The 22,515-nt window shown below is 37.5% G+C and overlaps 2 protein-coding genes across 2 annotated transcripts in view; one reads left to right on the top strand and one right to left on the bottom strand.

Annotated features, from left to right (window-relative positions):
• Window positions 1–1,552: 1,552 nt before the first annotated feature.
• LOC110595412 (peptidyl-prolyl cis-trans isomerase A-like) lies at window positions 1,553–2,095 on the top strand. Its single transcript, XM_021710971.1, has one exon. It carries the CDS (start codon window positions 1,553–1,555, stop codon window positions 2,045–2,047), a length of 495 nt encoding a protein of 164 aa, XP_021566646.1. The 3' UTR covers window positions 2,048–2,095.
• A 3,381-nt stretch (window positions 2,096–5,476) lies between these two features.
• LOC103257485 (pappalysin-2-like) overlaps window positions 5,477–22,515 on the bottom strand; it is a 34,747-nt gene continuing 17,708 nt past the window's right edge. The window contains exon 2 of the mRNA XM_008055192.1: window positions 5,477–6,552. Within this exon, the coding sequence (XP_008053383.1) occupies window positions 5,477–6,552 (1,076 nt within the window). The remainder of the gene's footprint in view (window positions 6,553–22,515) is intronic.

The raw sequence follows: 22,515 nt of genomic DNA on the forward strand, positions 1-22,515 counted from the left end.
AGCACTGTTGCATTGGGGATTAAGTTTCTAGCGCATTTAAAGCATAGCAGGAAGGTTGCGTAGGATTTGGGAAGTGAGGAGAATTGTTCATACATCAGGCATTGTACTTGCGTGTTAGTAAAATATCTATAGGTCTGTTTCCCACTTTTCACGACCTCCCACTAAACTGTGAGCTTTTGAATGGAAGGACTCTGTGCCTGGAACACTGTGTTTCTCACAGCATTTGTTGAAATTTCTTGGCAAAGCTCATGTAGAAGTTGGGTCCCTTCAGAGTCATAGAATAATGGAACTGTGAGCTTGAACTCTGTGATTTAATTGTAACAATAGGGAGGCTATATCTGGGTAATTTAGTTCAAGACAGCCACTAACTCCACTAAGTCACAGGACTTCACAGAAACCAAGATCTATGTCTCTATGAATCCAAGTCCTTTCAAACAATTCAAGCCATGGCACAAAAAAGCTTCTGTACCCCAAGTTCTTTTTTAATGTTTCGGCCTAGATTTAAACCCAGAGAATTTAGATAAAACTACTAAAACCCTCCTATAAGTTGTTAGCTTTGATACCTTATATTCGTTTATATTTATATTCATTCCTCTACTTGCTTTCCATGCTTAGCCTATCATAGGAGCTTGATAAATAATTTTTTAAGATATTGTTCTTGTTAAGTTATAAAATATTTTAATATTTTTAATAATAAAAATTTAGTGCAAAAGTATAAGGCAGAGGATAGGGAAGAAGAAAAACCTTATACATAAAACAAGTATAAAGGAGTTGAAAAAGAGAAAATCCCTCCCCTCCATTGTTTCTGTTTTCAGATTTCTTCTTTCAAAAGAGGAAATTCATAGGTAATTATTCTTTTTATATCATCATAAGTAGAAATTTAAAAGTGTGATTTTTACTGTTAATAAATACTACACATATAAGGAAATTCACCAGCATGAAAGACAGACAAGAATTTAAAAAAGAAAAAAGAAAAGTTGACTCCAGATAAATCAGCTACAACACACAGAAAATAATTCCAAATGAATGATTTTTATCCTTGTAAAAGGTAGTAGTCTTAAGTAGTTTTAAGTAGTTAAGTAGCTTTAAGATAAGTACTTTAAACATCGAAGAACAAGAAGGTTTTAAGAGATTGATTGCTAGAATAAAAATGTAAAGGCAATGGAAGATAGAAGAAAGTCTTTTTAAAAAATTAAACAAAATAACAAAGAAATAGAACATATGAGAGATGAGACAGAGAACAAGTTCAATAGAATCAGTGCCAGAAGTCTCAGGGGAAGCAAAGAGAATAGAGAAAACCGAATGAAGAAATATCAAAGTAATAATTTAAGAAATTTTTCCAGAGTCAAGGGGTGTGAGCATCCAAATTTATAAGACCCACTAGTGTTCAACAAAAAGAATAATAAAAGGCCAGCCCTAAAACAATTATCTGAAAAAAACCTTAGAATAACAAAGCCAAGTTTAAGATTCTAAAAAGGGATATATAGATTCAACTATTAAAAGACACACAGGCTTTGCAGATGCTGCTGCCTTAAGCCTTTTCCCATCAGCCATGGTCAGTCTCACCATGTTCTTCAACATCACCCTCGACGGCGAGCTCTTGGACCACGTCTCCTTTGAGCTGTTTGCAGACAAATTTCCAAAGACAGCAGAAAACTTTCGTACTCTGAGCACTGGAGAGAAAGGATTCGGTTATAAGGGTTCCTGCTTTCACAGAATTATTCCAGAGTTTATGTGCCAGGGTGGTGACTTTACACGCCATAATGGCACTGGCAGCAAGTCCATCTATGGAGAGAAATTTGATGATGAGAACTTCATCTTGAAGCATACAGGTCCCGGCATCTTGTCCATGGCAAATGCTGGACCCAACACAAATGGTTCCCAGTTTTTCATCTGCACTACTAAGACTGAATGGTTGGATGGCAAGCATGTGGTTTTTGGCAAGGTGAAAGAGGACATGAATGTTGTGCAAGTCACAGAGGGCTTTGGGTTCAAGAATGGCAAGACCGGCAAGAAGATCACTATTGCCGACTGTGGACAACTTTAATAAATTTGACTTGTTTTATCTTAAACTACCAGATCATTCCTTCTGTAGCTCAGGAGAGCACCCCCTCCATCCCATTTGCTCACAGTATCCCTATAATCTTTGTGCTCTTGCTGCAGTTCTTTGTATTCCATATTTTCCTTATTCCCTTCCAAGTCTAGATGGATTTCCAGGAAATAAAAAACAATAAATAATAAATAAATAAATAGATAAATAAATAAAAACACACACAATTATCAGAATAGAAGCTAGAGGCAATTAGTCAAAATTCTTCAAAAGTTTGACATAAAATGTTTTTCAACTCAAATTTTTATACCAAGACAAGCTATCAGTTTTGTGTAAAGGCAGAATGAAGACATTTTGAGGAGCGCATTTTCAGAATAAATTACCTTAAAAACATTTTCTTAGAAAGTTACTTAAGGGTTTTTTTTGTATGATAAGGTAGTAAATTAAGAGATATTGATGAAATTCAGGATACAGTGGCTCCAACCCAAAAAAGTAATGAAGAGAAGTCCCAGGATGACAACTCTGTAGCAGACCTAAAGATGACTGGTCAAGATTAAAAGAGGAGGATTAAATTACCCAGAAGGAAAAGTTCTAGAGGAGTGTAAAACACTTTAAAAATATATTCTAAAAAATTAGCTGGTATGATAAAGCATTTGAAAACAATCAAGAATATTGAGAAAGATTAAAGGAAATGATGAAAGGAAGGAGGGAATAGAGATTCAAGAGGTAGGAGAAGGGATGAGAAGAAGCTGTGCCAGAAAAGAAATGTAAGAATAATACTTTGTGCTGTCACAAATATTTCACAGTCATAATGTTATAAATATATATAACAAATTTAACCATAAATAGTAAAATAATTATATTGGAAAGATGGAAGTGTGAGTGGTGAGACAATGTAAGAGAGTCTCATCTCCATCATAAGAGGGAGTCAAGGAATGATATTTCAAGTTGATGAATCAAGCAACACAAATATAATATTTAGAGATATGGAGGCAACCACCAGAAGAGACAGATTAAAAAAATTAATTATAGCTATCTGTGGTGGTGGGGGGGCAAGGATAGAGATTGGAAAAGGATGGGGAAGAGTTAGGCAGAGGATTGTTGTTCTTTCCTATGTCTTCTGATATACATTTATATTTTAAACCATGAACATATATTATTTTGTTTTAAATATTTTTAATTATCAAAAAGTATATATAAATATTTTCTTTGTAGTTCACAAAACTGGTTTTGTATGTGGAAGTAAGAGAGTCCCTTATGAATAACGGTTCAAACGCTTCTGGGTCTACAGATAGGAGTGGATGAGTTCCCATGGCAACTCTGCAGGCAGTGAGGGGAGTAAATTATAAACACCTAAATATGTGCAGTGTGGTACAATAGGGATTTAGAAAGATAAAGGGCAACTCTGTGGAGAGTAATGTCTGAATATCTTGAAAGACAGCTTTTTCAGTCAGGGCAGTGGGTTGTTACAATGAGCTAGGGGACAAAGGGGAACTGACCAGACTTCCTCATCTCTCCTGGAGAACCTAAGAGTTGCTAACCACTGTTGTTAGTGAGGTTTAGCTTCTGCTTAAGGTTACAAAAATCTAAAAACCAAACCCCAGCACAATTTTCTTATGCAAATATTTCTAATAATGTGATTAGCTTCCTGCGTATTATTATGTAAACAAAGTCCTCCCATTGGTCAGCTCCAATAATGATAATAACTAGTGTTAGTTTAGAACTATTTGCATACACTGACAACTTTAGAGCTACCAATCACCATCTCAATACTTCATTTCATTTGATTCACAAAACAATACTAAAATATAGACAATGCAAGTTATTACTGCAATCACCCCTATTTTATAGATAAGACATCTGAGTTTCAGAAAGTGACTTGCATAATTTGCATTCCTAGGTGAGTAGCAAAGACTTTAAATTTAGATGTGTCCCTTGATTCCAAATTTTACACTCATTTCTTGACACTGCATGCTTGAACTACAGGCTAATCTGTTGGTGTTAACTGATACCAAGAGGACTGCCTACATAAGAATATCATGAACTACTATACACATTGTGTCCGACACAAAGGCAGCCATTCAATTACTGGTGGGACCTGAGGTCCAGTCCTCTCACCTCCCACCAACCCTACACCCTAGCTCTGGTAAGTTTTTCCATAATTTGAGCAAAGGTAACTCCTGCATCAGCCATCAGATGAGACTCTTCTTATTGGTTCCTGTCTCAGAACAGGAGACACATGAGATCCATGTAGTTATCAAAATAAACATGAGATGAACAACCACATGGCGGCTGCTGTTCTAGGAACTAGGAATATAATGGTTAATAGAATAGACTAGGTCCCCGATCTTATGGAGCCGATAGTCCAAATAAGAGAAAGACAGATAAAGACATGCAAGAGAAAACATTAGAAGTAGTCAAGTGTTACACAGGGAATTAAAATAAGTTGATGTAATCATGATTGATAACTACTTTAAACTGGGGGGTCAGGAAAGACCTCCCAGGAGAAAACATTTAAGTAGATATCTGAGTGATGAGAGAGAACCCACTAAGAGAAGATTTAAAAAAAAAAAGAGGGAGGGAGGGGATTCCAAAGAGATGGACTAGCCAATCCAAAACCCTTGGGAGCAGGAACAAACTTGATCTGCTCAATGAAACAGAATAGATTCAGCAAAGCTGTGCTACATGGATTGGAAAGAGGAAACCAGAGAGGTAGGCAGGGGCCAGACTGTTGCAGAACTTGGGTGCCAGGTGGGGCATTTAGATTTTAGTCCAAGTGCAGTGGGGGGAAAAAAATCTTAAGAAGGAGAATGACAGGATCTGATTTACCTTTTTCATAATATCCTTCTGGATGCTGCTTGAAGAGTGAAATTTAATGGGACAACAGAACAAGACCCTAATCTCCTAAAGGAGGTATGTGGCTAGAAGTAGAGTGTCTTGTCTTCATGGAACTGCTGAATAGCTCAAACTGCACCAGAGACTAAGTGGACACAAGATCTTTCCATGGAGACCCTAAGACTATAGGAAGAATGGTCGCATATAAAGGGTATTGATTGGTTTCTATCTCTGGATACCTTGTGTATTCTCCATGAAGATTTCCTGGCCTCCTCTGATAGAGTAAGCTATTTGTCTTTTCTGTGTCTCAAGTACCTGAGACAAGTGTCTTCAGATGCACATCACACTGTGTACACAGTTGTCTGTTCCACAGATAGTGAGTTCTGTGAGCCCTGTCCCTCGTGTTAGTCAGCTCTGTCTCCCTAATTACCTAACACAACACAGAGTTCTTCATAAAAGCTCACTACTGTCTGATGGGGTAGATGAATGCTTTATTTTGGACAATGTGCATCTTTTTTTCTCCAAAAGTCAAAAGGATAAAGCAATGTTAGAACTGCACGCTACAAGCAGAATACTGCAAACCCCAGTTCCTTACCTCTTTGGTGAGTCAGGGTCGAAGCAGGTCTTGTGCACGTCAGCCACATCGGGGTCACAGCAGTCCCCATCATCAAAGTCATTCAGCATGTTGTTGCACTCTATGTGACAGGTCCCGTCCCTGCGGTTCCAAGGGTAGCAGCGGCCCTGCAGGCGGCAGTCTCCCCCATCATAGCCCGTGAATTGGTAGTTACACTCAGGGTCACAGTGATCATTGCCAATCTGACTGGGTTCACAGTTCACAAGCATGACCCGGTGGCGTAGCGTGGAGTTGTGGACCTGGTGGACACTCAGCTGCCAGCTGATGTTGTAGCGACTGAAGGCCTCATTCAGTGCCTCGTGCTGACGTTGGATTTGCTCCTCACTCACAATGGGGTTTAGGCCCTCATTGTCGCAGATGTTCACCACCTGGTAACGTATCACCTTCTCTCCCCGAAGGGGCCAGTGCTCATTGTACTGGGAAATCAGCTCCACATTGTCACAAGCTGTCTGCCCACAGAGAGGGGGCTGCAACGGTGACAGAATCTCAGGCTGTGGCTCAGAGCCCTGGAGAACTTCAACCCGGGGGTACTTCTCATCTCTAAAGGGGGCCCACTGTTCTTTCAGAGGTTCAAAACTGGCTGTCAGGATCAAGGCGGTCAACTGCTCCACCACACTCAAATGCTGAGGACTATGCTGGAGGTAGCTTTGAGAGAGGGCGGTTGACCAGAAAACCAGCGTGCCCAGGTGTCCACGGAAATAGTGCCCGTCCTCAGAGCTGTCCCCTCCCAGGAGCAAAGAGCGGCAGGATGCCATGAAAGGGCTGTGCAGAGGACCAGACTGCCCTGGACTGCTAGCCACCTGAGTGCCATCCACATATAGGGCCACGCGCTGTCCATCGTAAGTGGCTGCCACATGTGTCCATGTGCCTGCTTGGTAGCGACTGCGGCTAACCACAATCGTGGCTTTCTTCGCACGGTCGGTGCGGAGGGAGAAGAAGAAGCGAGCGTCCCGCCTTCCCTTGTCCTTCCTTGAGCGAATCCCCAGGGCCCAGCCCTTGTCATTGACAGTGTGGGAGCAGTTATCAAACACACCTGGGAAAGAAGGAAGAATCAAGGGAAGAAATACAAGATACAAAGGGAGTGGAGAAAAGGAGAAGAAAACCCATGTAAGTAGCAAGAATGTAGGTGTATATGTATATTTTAATTTTGAGACAGGGTCTTGCTATATTTCCCAAGCTCATCTTGAGCTCCTGGGCGCAAGAGATCCTCCAGCCTGGGCCTCCCAAAGTGCTGAGATTGCAGGAATGAGCCACCATGCCCAGTCAAATGTAGGTTGTAAATGGGGAAAAAATAAGAAACACAGATTTCTCACCTGGGATGCCTTCCATACTCCCATAACAGGCCATTCTGCCAGCCTTTATCTCTAAAATGAATCTGATTGGAGATTCCACTCAGTTTAACTCATTCTGGAATTTTTACATAACCAAAATTGAAGCTGGAAAGTGGATATCCAAGCAAATAATGATGAGAATGGCAAGAATCCTCTAGCACTTCATCATAAATGTCCTTCCTGCTGACTGTCTTTGAGTCCACACCTTTCCTTACTGATCCTAGTTCTTTTTCATTTCTTCAGAAACCACGAGAGTAGTCACAGGTTTTGCAAATGACAGCAATCTCCTATCCTCTCAAAGATCATTTTGCTCTGCTGAACATTAGATTGATGATTCTCATGAGACAATCAAGAAGTTGGTGAGTCAAGGAGGCCCCCAGACAGGAGTGTAACATCCTAAACATCACTCCTAGCCCACTAGCCTCTCTAGTACCTTTCCATGGGCAAGAATGCCCATCCACAGAGAGCAACTCTTCCCCAGAGTGAGCAAAATGGCACTGTCCCATGTCCTATTGTCCCATGGTCCTAGCCTGAAAATCTAGACAGTGAGTTATGAAAATGATTGTTCTATACCAAATGACCACAGTATGGAAGCAGAACTATTCCTGTTAAATAAAGTCCCACCATGCACCACCGCACCACCTTGCTCAGAGCAGGTACAGGACTATTAAATCCAACTGCATAAACAAAACAATGAAACACCTGGAAATAGCTAGATCATTAACCAACTAGCAGCAGGAAGAGGCAGTAGGGTCAGACATGGCATGACCACAGTTAAAAGAGCACCCCGAAGCCTTGAATGTTCCCAGTAATCCATCTTTGTTTAACTCATCATCTCCTCCTGAGTATGTCTTCTAGTTTATAGAGTCTCAGGAGCAGCTTTGACTTGTAAATCACATGAAGGCAGTACATTCACACAGGAAATGCTTAATAAATATTGCCCTCACTGATGAAAGAATGATGGAGAACTCTGCTAATTTTTGGATTAGATGTCTGGGTTATCTTCAAAAGCCATTCTCCCCTGGCCTGTTAAATAAGAATTTAATTTATTCCTGACCTCTTACATCATCCCATCCAACAATACTTTTCCACGGATAGTCTAGATTTGTAAGCCATGAGCCCTTCCATTCTGATGGCCGGAATGTATTTTAAAAGTAGCTATGTTTTCATAAACAATAGAATGTCTTCTTTTCTGTCTCTAGCATAAATTGTTAACTTGTGATTTAAAAAAATAGAAGTACTTTTTAACAAAAACAGCTCCTTCCTTATCCAGTAATTCTAATAATTATGATTTGAATTACTGGTGATGACTAGCTATAATATGATGGGAATATTCCAGTTTTGGTTTTTGTTTTTCTTCTGATGTTTGTGTGTTAAAGGAGCATAAGAAATATGACTGTTGTATTTAGTGGCTTTTCAAAGAGCAAACAAATCAAGTGAAAGCAATACTAAATTCTCTGAGTAATATTTTCTCCTTGGTTTAGTTATTTTAAGAAGTAATAATTAGTTTTATTTATCTGCCTGATCTACAAACACATATACTGCAACGTTTACTATCGGGACCATGGAGTTACTAATTTGTCTATTATCTGCTGGTTTTTAAGAGAAAGAACTGGGGAAGCTATCTTATATTTGTCTCATACACACAAATATATGTATGAGTTAGGGTATAAATTATTAGGCTTGACATACAAATTACCAATAATTAACTTGGTTACCTGCTAGACATCTAGTTGCAATTTTGAACACTTTAATTTGCTATCCTTAGAACTTCTAATAATCTATTATCAAAAAATAATGATTTCTACTTACTAGTCTCTTAGGAAGTGATAAAATTATTGATAGAGTGTCTAAAATGTTAGTTCTAACCTCTTGAGACACTACATAAAAGATGGAAATTTCTTATCTTACTAGTCTAGTTCTGATTAATATAAGTTTTAGTGCTTTTGCAAAAAAGATTTACTGACCAAGAGCACTAAAATAATCTATTTTTGTGGGGAGACATAGCAAGTAAGTGGAAGTATTATTTCTGAATGATTACCAAAGTAATGATTCTTTGCTTTCTTATTTATTAAGATATCTAAACAGTACATGACACATCTCCCTAGGTACACAGATAACTGAATTTTACTTACTATATTATCATTGTTCATGCTTCATCTATAAGCAGACAGAATAAATAGTTACTAAAACATAGTCCTGCACTCCTTCCAATTAAAAAACATATTTACCAAATAGAATTCTCTAACTCAGTGTCATCAACCATGGCTGTGGATTAGAATCACATGTGAAACTCTTACGGTATGGAGTTTTTGAAACCATGTTGAGAGCTGTTGATGCCCCATATTTACAAAAGAAATCAAATTTTTTTTCTCACTGTTGCTCAGTAGATGGAAATGCAGAAGACAGAATCTGGGAGTCTTAGTATTTTTCAAAGAGTGACGGAAATTAGAAAGATTATTATTAATGGTACATTAAATCAGTCATGAAAGTGTAACTATTTGTTTAAAAATCTTACCAGATCAAACATCTTAGGTTTTTCCCAGGTCTCTATGCAACAGTAATATGTACTAATTAATTCAGCAAACTAATGGAATGAGAAGTAGTTAAAAGAAGCAAAAGTCCTGTTAGGAATAAGTGCACAAACTGATTTATCTCCCTTATACACTTGTTTAGTAGATATTTATGAAGTAGTGCCACCTGCCAGTCTCAGTACTTGGTTCTAGGGATTCTATAGTGATCAAATGGTTATTTGACATCATGGAGAGTTCAATATAGTGCAGAAGAGAAACCTGAAATAAGTAACTACAGTGGAATAGTCTGACTATTAAAAGTCTAAATATCTATAAAAACACCAAAAGGATCTCTTTATTAAAACATTGACATAATATAGAAGAAATTCTCCTTAAAGTCACTAACTGTCAACTTCCCAGTGCTGACCTGTCTTGCTAATAATTTGATTCCTAGAAAGCATCCACCATTCAAAACTGCCCATGGAATTAAGGCTACCTTGATTACCAGTCAGACTGTCTGGAAAGGCTAGGGAAAGTCAAAGCCACAGCATCCCAAGAGATAAATTAAGGCATTGCCAAGCCAAAGGTCCTGCCAGTTTACTCAGAAATATTTATTGTAAGATTCTTTATAATCTGCATTTATATTAAAAAATCATTTTCAGCCACATTTTCTAAGCAGGGATTTTTATGTGTGTGTGACCATCTTTTTTTTACTACTTGAACTTCCCAAATCAATCTTGTATGTATACTATTACCTAAGTGGTAAAATCATCCTGTGAGGTAATCAGGATTATTCATTGTCATTCGTCTCATTTTAAAGATGGAAGACACTAAGACTCTGAGAGATCCAGTGTCAGACTGGGTTCAGAGAGTGTACTAGAACCAAGACATCACAATTCTGAACCCAGAACAATCTTTCACCACACCTATGCTGAGGAAGACCATAATGCATAGTAGTTATAAACATGAGTCAGCCAGATATTTTAGTCCCCAGTCTACAACTTACATACTATATGACCTCAGAAAACTTATATCATCTTGCTGAGCTCTGGTTTCCACATCTACAAATTTTACTTGTGAAATAAAATCTGTGAATATTCAGCATCCTTCAACCACAAGCTGAGATCACAGAACTACCTCAAGGATGTTGTGAGCATTAAATTAAAGAACACATGTGAAGGCTCTTAGCACAGTGCCTAACTCATATAAAGCAATTAATTAATATTAGATGATATGATAGTCAGAAAGAATTTCATGATGTGGTATCAAAGAGACGAACAAATCAGATATAAAACCAGTGATATGCTGGTAAATATTTAACAATTGGTCCTCTGAAAAAGAATTAATAAAGCCCTACTTTTCAGTATTTGCCATTTTCCGTGATGTAAATTATTCCCACAATGGGGACCAATGAGAGGACCAAACTTTACTTGTATGATGACCTGTACCTATACCTGATCCTGAACTGTACTCCACATATTTAAAATTTTTTTTTTAAAAAAGTACTCCCACAATGATGTCATCGAACATGAGTTTGGGAGAAGATGTGCAAAATTGGCTCTGGTGAACCAATTTGAGCCAATTCCAGTACTGTAAGGACTACAAAGGAAAGGAGATGCAAGCTTCCAAATGTATCCTTTTTTCCTTTGGCTATTAAAGTAGATGTGACTGCTTTGGTGATGATCTGATGCTTTAATAATTTAAAAGGGAAAATATTACCTCTATTCTGAGTTTTGAGCCTTAAGATGTCTGAGGACCCAGTGACCAATTGTACCTGTGAAATAAAATGTGTCCTTCTTCTGCCTCCTTTCACTATAAGTTGGATCATAGAGTACCCTGCACAGCTCTTCACATGCTCTCAGGAGTGATCCTTAGCCCTGCTTTCACATCATTAAGAAAAAACAAGACAAACTTTATTTCAAGAGAAAAATAACAGAATCCACATTTAGGAGACTTCTCTTTCTTCTCAGTCTAGCAAAGCAAAGGCTGACAAAATCAATGTCATCTAAGCCAACACAATATACGTGGTGAAACTCTGAGCTTGTGCAACATTAGGATTTTATAACTTTGGATGTACGTGTGATAGAAACAAATATGTTATAACTTTTGTTTATTCATCAAAGCCACATTCTTGGAAAGAACAGAGGGACCAGAACATGAATATGATTTATGAAATCACTCAACACTAAACTGAACTATGATAGCCCATGAGTTAGAAAAATCAGATCAAATGATGTAACCTAAAAGATGGTGGTGTTGTGGAAGCCAAACATTTGGACCATAAAATCTTAAAACTTTAAGAATCATTTTTAATTCTTTCTTAAAACTGGCTTCCGTTATATATCAATGTTTATTATATTTAAACTGTTCAAACATCTTACTTTATATTTAATCTGATTTGGAGGAGAAAGAAAGTAAATTGAGAGATGATATTTTGTTCATTGTATTCTGCTCTCAACTCCAAACTTTGTATTTAGAGACCATGAGTGTCTTAACAGAGTAATGTAGTCCTGTATGTCTTGAAAATATCATTTATATCCAGCACTCTACTATTATTAATTATCAGCATTTGACATTAATAGATCAATTACTCTCAAGGGGAAAAATTTTCTTTTAGAGCAGAATATAATTTCCCAGAATGGCTATGAAAAAAAGTCTAACAAAGAAGTGAAATCATAGAGTTACAGACAGCTATTTATTTATTTTTATTTTAAAGATGCAAGGAGGACAGTTATTTAATGGGGAAATTTTTTAAATGTGGCTCCTGTAGAGGAGTAATCTTGCTTCTTTCTATTTCTTGAGTTTTTTCTCTACACTCAGGCGATCTGAGGCTTATGCTAAGAAGAAATTTAAAAGACTTGAACTGCCTTTTAGTTAATGTCTACAATGGGCAGTCCAATCCCTGGTAATCATGCCACTGCCCATACCAAGTACTGAGAAACAAAGTGGAGGGCCTGACTTCAGCAGACATATCCTCAAACTGACCAAGAAACTGTTTGCCCATGCCAGGAGCCTAAGAAACAGCTCATTGGACTTGCCTCTGAAGAACACATCCCTAGGACAGTCAGACAGCCACATGCCCATATCCTGGGCCAGATAAATTGCCCAGCAGTCCCACCCAAGGCAGACATGCCCCCAACCTAGCCAAGCAGATACCTGCACCCCTGGCCAGAGTAACAGCTTTGTGATCTCAGCTCCAGTAAACCAGCCCCCCAATTTGGCTAATCCTCCATGAGTATAAATGACATTCTAACCTGAGAAACAGCCCTCATCCAGCAAAATATGCCACCACTGCCACAAAATTTTGCAGCCCAGGCCACTGAGACACTTGCAAAAACCACTAGTATGAATTCTAGCTGAAGACATTTCATAGAGATTAAACTACTGTGTCCACCAAGAACCAAAATCAGCACATCCCTCCCAACCAAAATCCTAAGACCCATCCATGGGAATAAGTTTTTCCTAAAAGTTCTATTACATAAAATTGGGAGAGATGACTGTTTTACCAGATGTATAGAAGTCAACATGGAAACATATCATACATGAAAAAGCAAGGACACATTATACTTCTAGAGTAACACAATTTTCTCCAGTAACAGATATCAATTATAAGGAATATACTAAATTCCAGAAAAAGAATTCAAAGTAATAATCTTAAGGAAACACCATGAAATACAAAAGAATGCAGATAGGCAATTCAAGAAAATCTGGAAAACAATTCATGATTTGAATGAGAAATTCACAAAGAGATAGATATCATTTTTTTAAAAAGAAATCTTAGCACTGAAGAATTGAATGAATGAAATAAAAAATACAAGCAAGAGTTTCAACAACAGACTAGACCAAGTAGAAGAAAGAGTTTCTGAACTTGAAGACAGGTTTTTAAAAAAATATAAATCAGGCAGAATAAAAGAAAAAATAAACAGAAACTAATAAAGAAAGCCTAGAAAATTTATGGAACACCATTAAGGAAACAAATATTTATATTATGAGAGTTCCAAAAGGAGAAGAGAATAGAAAAGGTGTCAAAAATATATTTAATAAAATAATAGCATGAAATGTTCCAAGTCTTGAAAGAGACATGAACATTCAGATCCAAATAGCTCAAAAGTCCCCAAATAGATTCAGCCCAAAACATTGTATTCAAATTGTCAAAAGTAAAAGACAATGAAACAATTCTAAAAACAGCAAGAAAAAAGTATCAAGTCACATATAAGGGAAAGTCTATTAGACTAATAGCAGATTTTGCAGTAAAAACCTTTAAGGCCTGGAGAGAACAGGATGATATAGTCAGTGCTAAAAGAAAAATCATGGCAGCTAAGAATACTGCACCCAGCAAAGCTATCCTTTAGAAATGAAGGAAAAATAAAGTGTTTCTCAGACAAGCAAAAACAGGAAATTCATCATACTGTACCAGCCTTACAAAAATGCTTAAGTTCTACATCTGGAAGCAAAAGGACCATAACTATGAAAACATCCAAAATTATAAAATTCACAAGTAGAACTGATACACAAAGGAGAAAGAGATCAGAATAAAACCTATTCTTATTGGAAGTTTTTTATCTTCAGATCAGTAGATAAAACAAAAATAAATAAATAAAACCTTATAACTACAAAAAAACTATCCAACCATAAAAATAAGCAATACAAGAGAAAGCAAGGAACCAAAAATATACAAAGTAACAATAAAATAGCACATCAGTCCTCACTTATCAATATTAAACTTCAATGCAAAGAAATTGAGTTCCTCAGCTAAAAGATATAAACTGGCCAAATGTAAAAAAAAAAAAAAAAAGACCTAACTATATGCTGCTGACAAGAAACTCATTTCCCCTGTAAAGACATACATAGACTGAAAATGATGGGATAAAAAAATATATTCCATGCAAACAGAAATCAAAAACAAGCAGAAATAGCTGTACTTAGATGAAACAGACTATAAGTCAAAAACTGTAAACAGAGACACAGAAGAGAACTATATAATAATAAAGAAATCAATTCAGCAAGAGGCTATAACAAATGTAAATATATATGCACCCCAAACCAAAGCACCTAGATATATAAAGCAAATATTTCTAAATCTAAAGGGAGAGATAGACCTTAATATAATAAGTTGTGGACTTCAACATCCTACTCTCAGCACTGGACAGATAATCTAGACTTATGTATAATTGTACTTATATGGATTATATATCGATATAAAATTAAACATAATATCAACAACAAAAAATCAAATTTAAAGTAAAATATAGACCAAATGAACCTAACAGACATCTATAGGACATTTCATCTAAAATTGCAGAATATACATCCTTTCCATTAGCACATGAGATATTCTTTAAAACATAAAACAATCTCAAAATAATTTTAAAAATCAAAAACATATTAAGTATCTTATCTGACCACAATGGAATAAAACTAGAAATTAATAAAAAGAGGAACATTCAAAACTATACAGTTACATGAAAATTAAACAGCATGTTCCCAAAGAAGCAATGGGTGAAGAATAAAATTTAAAAGGAAATTTAAAAATTTCCTAAAGCAAGTGAACATAGAAATACAACATAACACAACCTATAAGACACAAGAAAAAGAGTACTAAAAGACAAGATTATAGCCAAAAGATCAAATGAACAAAATTGACACTAAAAAAGAATAAAAAACAATGAAACAAAACTTGCTTTTATGAAAAGACAAAATTGACAAACTATTAGTTAGAGTAAGAAAAAGAGAGAGAAGACCCCAAATAAGTAAAATTAGAAATGAAAAAGGAGACATTACAACTTGTACCACAGAAACACAAAAGTTCTTTAGAAACTATTATGGAAAACTACCTTCAATAATTTTAAAGCCTGTAAGAAATGGGTAAAATTTCTGGACACATAAACAAACTACCAAGACTGAACCAAGATGAAATTAAAAACCTGAACAGATCAGTAACAAGTAAAATGCTGAATTAGAAATAAGAAATCTCCCAAAAAAGAAAATTCCAGGACTGATGACTTTTCTGCTGAATTTTACTGAATTCTAAGAAAGTGCTAATACCAACTCCTCTCAAGCTATTCCAAAAAATAGTTTAAAGGGGAAGAGAGTCTTCCAAACTCAATCTCTGAGGCCAGCATAATCTCAATACCAAAAACAGTGACATAACAACAATAACAAAAAGAAAACCACAGACCAATATCCAGATTATTTAAATTAGTACAGCCATTGTTAAAAACAGTATGAAGAAGCCGGGCTCGGTGGCTCAGCCTGTAATCCCGCGCCTTTGGGAAGCTGAGGTGAGTGGATTGCCTGAGCCCGTGGGTTCAAGACCCGCCTGGGCAGCGAGACCTCATCTCTACAATAAATCAAAAAATCAGCTGGGCATAGTAGCACATGCCTGTAATTCCGGCTACTCGGAAGGCTGAGGCAGAAGGATCGCCGGAGCCCAGCAGGGGAGGCTGTGGTGGCCGGGAGCGGCCACTGCACTCCAGTCTGGGAGACAGAGTGAGACTCCAACTAAAAAAAAAAAACCACCAAAAAACAAAAAACAATAGTATGAAGATTTTTCATAAAACTACAATAGAACTGAAATATAACCCAGTCATTACCCTACTGGACATTTCTCCAAAGGAATCAGTATATTGAAAACATATCTGCACTTCCATGTTTATCGCAGCACCATTCACAAAGGTCAAGATACAGAATCAACCCAAGCATCCAAAAACAGATGAATAGATAAAGAAGATGTGATGTACATACACACAATGAAATACTATTCAGACACTACAAAGAATGAAATCCCATAATATGAAGCAACATGGATGGAACCAGAAGACATTATGTTAACTGAAATAGGATAGAAGCAGAAAGTTTAACGCTTCCACTCATGTGTAGCAGCTTAAAAAAGTAATCTCATAGAGGTGAAAAGTAGAACAGAGGTTTTTAGGGGCTGGGAAGGGTATTGGAAAGAGGGAATAGAGACAAATTTGTTAAAGGTTACAAAATTACCATTAGGAGGAGTAAGTTCTAGTGTTCTATGGCATTGTAGGATTACTGTAGTTAATAATACATATTTTCAAATAACTAGGAGAGAGGATATTGAATTTTCTTTATATAAAAAAGATATATGTTTGAAATTATGGATATGCTAATTACCTTGATTTGATCACTGTTCATTGTCTGTATCAAAACATTACTATGTACCCCATAAATATGTACAATTATTTTGTGCCACTTTTAAAAAATTTTAAACTTTTTAGATGTCTACTATGCTACAGATGATGTACATGTGCCACCCTCTTAAACTCTACCACAAATATATGAGCTGAATTTTAGCGTCTTTCCTTGCAGACCAAAACACCAAGGAAGAGGGAAGTCAAGCAAGTCATCCACTATCTCACATCTAGCAAGACCCAGAGACACCGAGTCCTTGTGACCAAAAAGTTCATGTTCTTTCCACACTAAATTATTTCAAATTTTAAAAAATAGGTTGTTAGTTGTTTGGAGGCAAGAAGAGTGACCATGGGCTGGTGTTACATTAATAAATTTGCAGCCCACTACTTGCAGACAACTGGGATATGATTCTCAAAAAAGTGTATGGACTGACGTCAACACCTGGAAATAGTTTGGAGGAAAGAACAGAGCAGCTGGTCCCGCTGTTTATATCTCCCTATTGGCCAATACCTAAATTGAAAGGCTGACTTGCTGAACATTTGGTAAAATTTCTGGGTGGCCCCTCATTGTTCTGCTTTGACACATAGCATTTAGTCAATTCTAGAGGATGCTGAGGCAAAGGGGTGGAGGACTAATGGGAAGAGCATACAACTGAAAATTCCAAGTCAGTGGCTTCTATCTCCACTTTCTCTTTTTTTCTTGTTTCCCCCACTAAGTATGTACCTGGCAGAGTAGAAATATATTTGAAGAGACTATAGTAAAAAGGGAAGCGAGATGGTCCTGCTAAGAGGTCCCTCAACCACTCAACTGCTCTAGTCAGACTTCTCTGATCACTCACCCCTCCTTTACCAAAAAGCTCCCCTTACTCCTATCAAAATATTCTATCATTTGGTTTTGAAAGAATGAAGTTCCCTAATCACAAGACCATATAGAAAAAGTTATGCTTCAACAGTGTTCCCAGCATTATAACGAGGAGGAAAATTGCAATTCACTCCAGTGGATTGTAAAAGTCAATTAAAAAGTGAAAAAAAATCTGAGAGCTGTCAGGGATCCACCTGTTTCTGGCATTCTTATTTTATGGAAGTGACAAAGGGGTAAAAGAACCAATTCATAACCTTTTCTACCTCAAAGCAGAGGAATATCTGGACTGCATTTTGAGAACACTGTGCTAATTTATTTCAAGGTGTTCAAATAAATGAAAAATCAAAAAATGCCCCTTTCTGAGAGGCTTCAGAGGCCCAATCCTGAGAAAAATGCATGGAGAGTTTAAGCTCTTATACTTTTCCAATTAAAATTCTCCTCTCAGGTAGACATATTGTTTTCTTAACACCAACAATCCAAGAACAGTCTCAGCCTTGTAATTGATAATATATCTCTTCCTTTATTTGAAATGCCTCCTTTCTATGGATATGCCTTTCAAAATGTACCTTAAGTTTCATCTTGTCTATAAAGTCTTCCTTGGTCAACCTAGTCAAAATGATTTTCTGTTACAGTTTACTGAGCCTCATTATAATGCTATTTTTAAATTCGATTGAGAGTTCCTTGATGACAAGAGCCTATATTAGACACTCGCAATTTCCCACAGGATCAAGAAAGAACTGGTTTTAGCTCCTGCATTGTATCCACTCTGCTCCTAAAGTCGATTTAAATCATGAGAGTCTTGACCCAGAGAAAGAGCATTTTCCACCAGTCTTAGGGGATCCTAATAACCTTACAATCACATCCAACCTAGAGGAATAACCCAAGAGGGACCAAGCATTTTCCCTGCCGTGCAGCTATAGGGGGTTGACTTTCCCCTTGATAATAGATGTGCTTTTCTCTAGCCATCACATACTAAACTGCTTCCTTCTAGGTCTTACATAGATTGCAGCACATGTGATAAATCTTACTGGAAGCTTTTCTTGGACAAATCCTCATTCTGGAGGGAACATCTATCCATGGCAGAGTTTCATAGAGGAGATCATTTAACAACAAGCCAAAGTAGCAAAAGATTAAGATAAGGTCCAGGCAGAAATGCTGCTCTTGGCACAGACATTGCCGTGGAACCCCGCTTCCAGGAAATCCCCACAGCAGAGTTCTGCTCTGCACCTCTGGGAGAATTCAAGTTGGGAGTGAGAGTCCTGCTTCTCCAAGAAACCCCATCAGCTTCCAGGAAGGTGAGGCTTTATTCAACAAAACAGAGGAGTCATGCAGTGTCATCAGCTCTGGTAACTAAAAAAACATGCTGTATAGCGCATGGTTGTTTTTAGGAGGAAAATGAGCAAAAACAGGACCAGGTTAGGTCATCACCATAAATCAACCTACTACAAGGCAATGTCCTTTCTTAGGATGTTATGCCTGTGGCCACCCCACACATGTAAGTGCCGCCTTCTGCAAAACTACTTATCCAACACCCCGAGCCCCCAGAGAGAGCATGAGGGGCATAAAAAGAACCAAGGAGGTGAAGGAAAAAGTCATCCATCAAAGACCAGGCAAACCTGGCAGAGAACATGACTGTGTGCGAGGAAAGAGTGTGAGAAAGTGGAAAAAGAAGTCCAGGGAGGTTATTTTCAGCCGTTCTAGATAACATTCCTTCAGGACAGGATTAGGCTTAGCTTTTTATCTTTGACTCCAAGCTTTTATGAATAAGAGGAAAATCTCCAGGGACTGTTTCATAAGCATCTTTCTGGCAAATTGTTCAACCTCTCCTTACAGTCTACTTTTCATTGTCATGCTCTCGTGTTCAAAGATGATAGAAACCAGGACAAGGGATTTCCCTAGCTTTCGATAGGCCACCCATGTGCAGGGTGAAAGTCAATGGGACTGATTTGCAGGGAAAGGAGAGGACTTGCTTTGGTGATTGCTTGAAAGAGCACAAAACCACAGAATGGTGAGATGGGAGATAAGACTCTAAAGAAGCAGACAGCCTCAGAAGAGGTGGCCCACACATGACACCCACAGAAAGTAGTTAGCATGATTCCTGGCACAGTGTCAGTAAATATTAGCTCCTCAAGTTATTGTTAATAATTGGGGGTGAAGAGAGTAAAAGGAGCTAAATCAGAAGCACCTCTGCCTTCTACATGACCTGAAATCAGCAGCACCTACCTAGAAGGTTGAACTTGCACACAGACCTCCTGAAAGACCAATTCTAGACCAGAGCTTCTCAGGTATTACTGTGGATATGAACAACCCAGGATCTGAATAAATGCAGAGTCTGATGCAGCAGGTCTCAAGTGGCTCCTGAAATTTTGTATCCCAATAGACTTCCAGGTAAAGCCAAGGCTGCTGAACCTTAGTTCACACTCTGAGTAGCAGGAATCCCAATCAGAACAGTTCAAGATCTGTGTCTCTGAGGATGGACCTTTGTCAGCAGTGAGTAAGGGCCAGCTATATAAACTGACTCAAATACAGTTAACTTCCCTGGTCAAGTCTTCTCCACTCCCAATTTCTTCTCCTCACTTAGAACACACACACACACACACACACACACACACACACACACACACACACACACACACATAGATATGTTTGCCGGGAATTATCCTTTTGGGACACTTCTTTCTACTCACATATCACTTGCACAATAATATTAGGTGACAGCAGTAGAAAAAAATATAAGGGATGTGAAGAAACTAATGGGAAAAGTCAATAAGAAGGAAGAATTTTAAGTGTTCAACCTCAAGAAAATGTAAATTAAGACAAGATAAAAATTCTGGTCTCTCAAGTTGGCAAAGAGGAAGAATGATAATAGTTTCTAGATTTGGTGGTGTTGTGGAGAAAAGGGCATACTCATGCACTGCCGGGGAAAGGGAAAATTGACAAACCATTCTGTAGAATCATTTGGGAACCATTTGCTAAAAACGCTCACACCCCCTAACCCTGTAATTTCTCTTCTAGGAATCATTGTTAAGGAAGCAACCTAAGAGAAATTCACAAGGATGAACAAGAACGCTCACAACAGAATTATTTATAACAGAAAAGTAGTAAGTTCATGAAAACAATGGAATGTTACCCTACCATTAAAAAAAAAAAACCACACTTTAGAAAAATATTAGGGATATAAGAAAATATTCACAGCTTGCTTTTAGAACACAAAGTAAACTCTGGAACAATAGGTACTCTTACTCAATTGCATAAAATAATAAATGTATTTTAATTTCATAAGTGCAAATATATAAAAAAAGGATTTTTTAAACAGCTTCTCTGAATCGCTCATCTGTAAAATGGAACTAATGATAGTTCCTACTCCATTGGAAGATTTAATATAGTCATAGAGGTAAAGCCTAACGATAGTAAACACTCAAAAACATAAGCTGTTCTTAATTATGGCATTTTTGTCTTGTTTGCTGCTATATCTCCAGAACCTAACACATATTAGGCACTCAATAAATATTTGTTGAATATAAAAATTAATTAATGAATTGTATACTGCCTGTAGGTCATTGGCATTAAAACCAAATGTGTTCACTGGGAAAAAATTGAAAAGAACATAGAGTAAAAGTTAACCAGTTTGACTAATCAGGAGCCATTCTTAAAGATAGGACATGGCAGATGATGACCTAATCAGATTTGTTTGTTAAAATAGTATAATGATGTTAGAAAATTAGAAAAACAATGATAATGTAAGGACAGAAATAAATTAGGTAAATAGTGAGTTGACCATTTCCATTTCTATATGGGCTTCGTGTTAATTAGAAGAATTCTGCACTGCTTGGAAAGTCTAGAAAGCAAAGGGCTTAGGTCACTGGGAAGCCCAAAACTGTGAAGAACCAGGCCCAGCTTTCCACAGACCTGAAATAACTCTGGGGCAGCAGGAGCCCTTCCTAAGGAAGCTTCCAGGTCATCCCAACAAGAAGCAACATGGCTTTAGGCACTCATCACCTACTGCTTGGTTGTCATGCATCACTTAACAACAGAGGTATGTTCTGTGGAATGTGATGCTAAGTGATTTCATCATTGTGTGAACATCACTAAGTGTACTTACTTAGGTGGTCTAGCCTACCACACACTTAGGCTCTGTGGTATAGCTTATTTCTCCTAGACTACAAATCTGCACGGCATGTTACTGCACTAAATACTGTAGGCTGTTGTAACACAATGGTATCTGTATTTCTAAACATACCTAAACATAGAAAAGGTACAGGACCACCATTGAATATGTAACCTGTCATTGACCAAAATATTATTATGCAACAAATGACTGCATTTTCTTGCTTAAAAAGTAAACCAAAGCGATCAGAAAGAGTTCCCCCAGATAGTCAGGCTGGAGTTCTAGTTTGCCTTTCAAAGAGTAGCCGATACCTTCAGAAGTCTCACGAGGATCTCCCGGGACAATCTCGCCCCATTCACAAGTTTCCCAGACTCCCCAAGGCCTTGAACTAGACCCACAAATAACCAAGGGGAGCCATCCCAGCTGACAACTGAGAACCAAAAAGGTGGTTAATACTATTCTAGGCAAAAAAGAAATCTGCAGAGCTAGAGTCACTAGATCAACCAAACTTAATAGCTCTACAACTTTGTGTCACATTCAGTAATTATTTTTTTTGAGCAATTCTTATGCCTCATCCTCCCATTCATAAAATGGAGATTAACGATAGTAACTAATTCACAGGGTTTGAGAAAAGACCAAATTAATTCATGCATGTAAAACAACCAAAACAGTGCTCAGCCCATAATAAGCACTCATTATTATTCCTTGCTAATATTATTATCTTAACATATATAGGTTTATCTTTTCAATTGTATGATAAGCACCTCAAAAGCCGGCAATTCTGCCTTATATTTCCCCACATTCTCAATTGTATTAAGGCCAACATCTTGCCCATAGTAGGAATAAGGAATTCACTAATGAATTGAATCTCCAGAAGATAACTGGCAGAGTTGTCAATGGCATCCTTCCAAATGACAACGTGTCACGTGACACTCTGAAAACTCCCATATCCTCTAAGAAAGAAAAAAATCCCTTTTTCCTCCCAGTGCCTCCTTTTTCACCCACCACCACTCATTTCTACAGTG

This window comes from Carlito syrichta, unplaced genomic scaffold (genome assembly GCF_000164805.1).
Source record: "Carlito syrichta isolate Samal-C Ts95f unplaced genomic scaffold, Tarsius_syrichta-2.0.1 Scaffold80634, whole genome shotgun sequence".
Classification (NCBI taxonomy): Eukaryota; Metazoa; Chordata; class Mammalia; order Primates; family Tarsiidae; genus Carlito; species Carlito syrichta.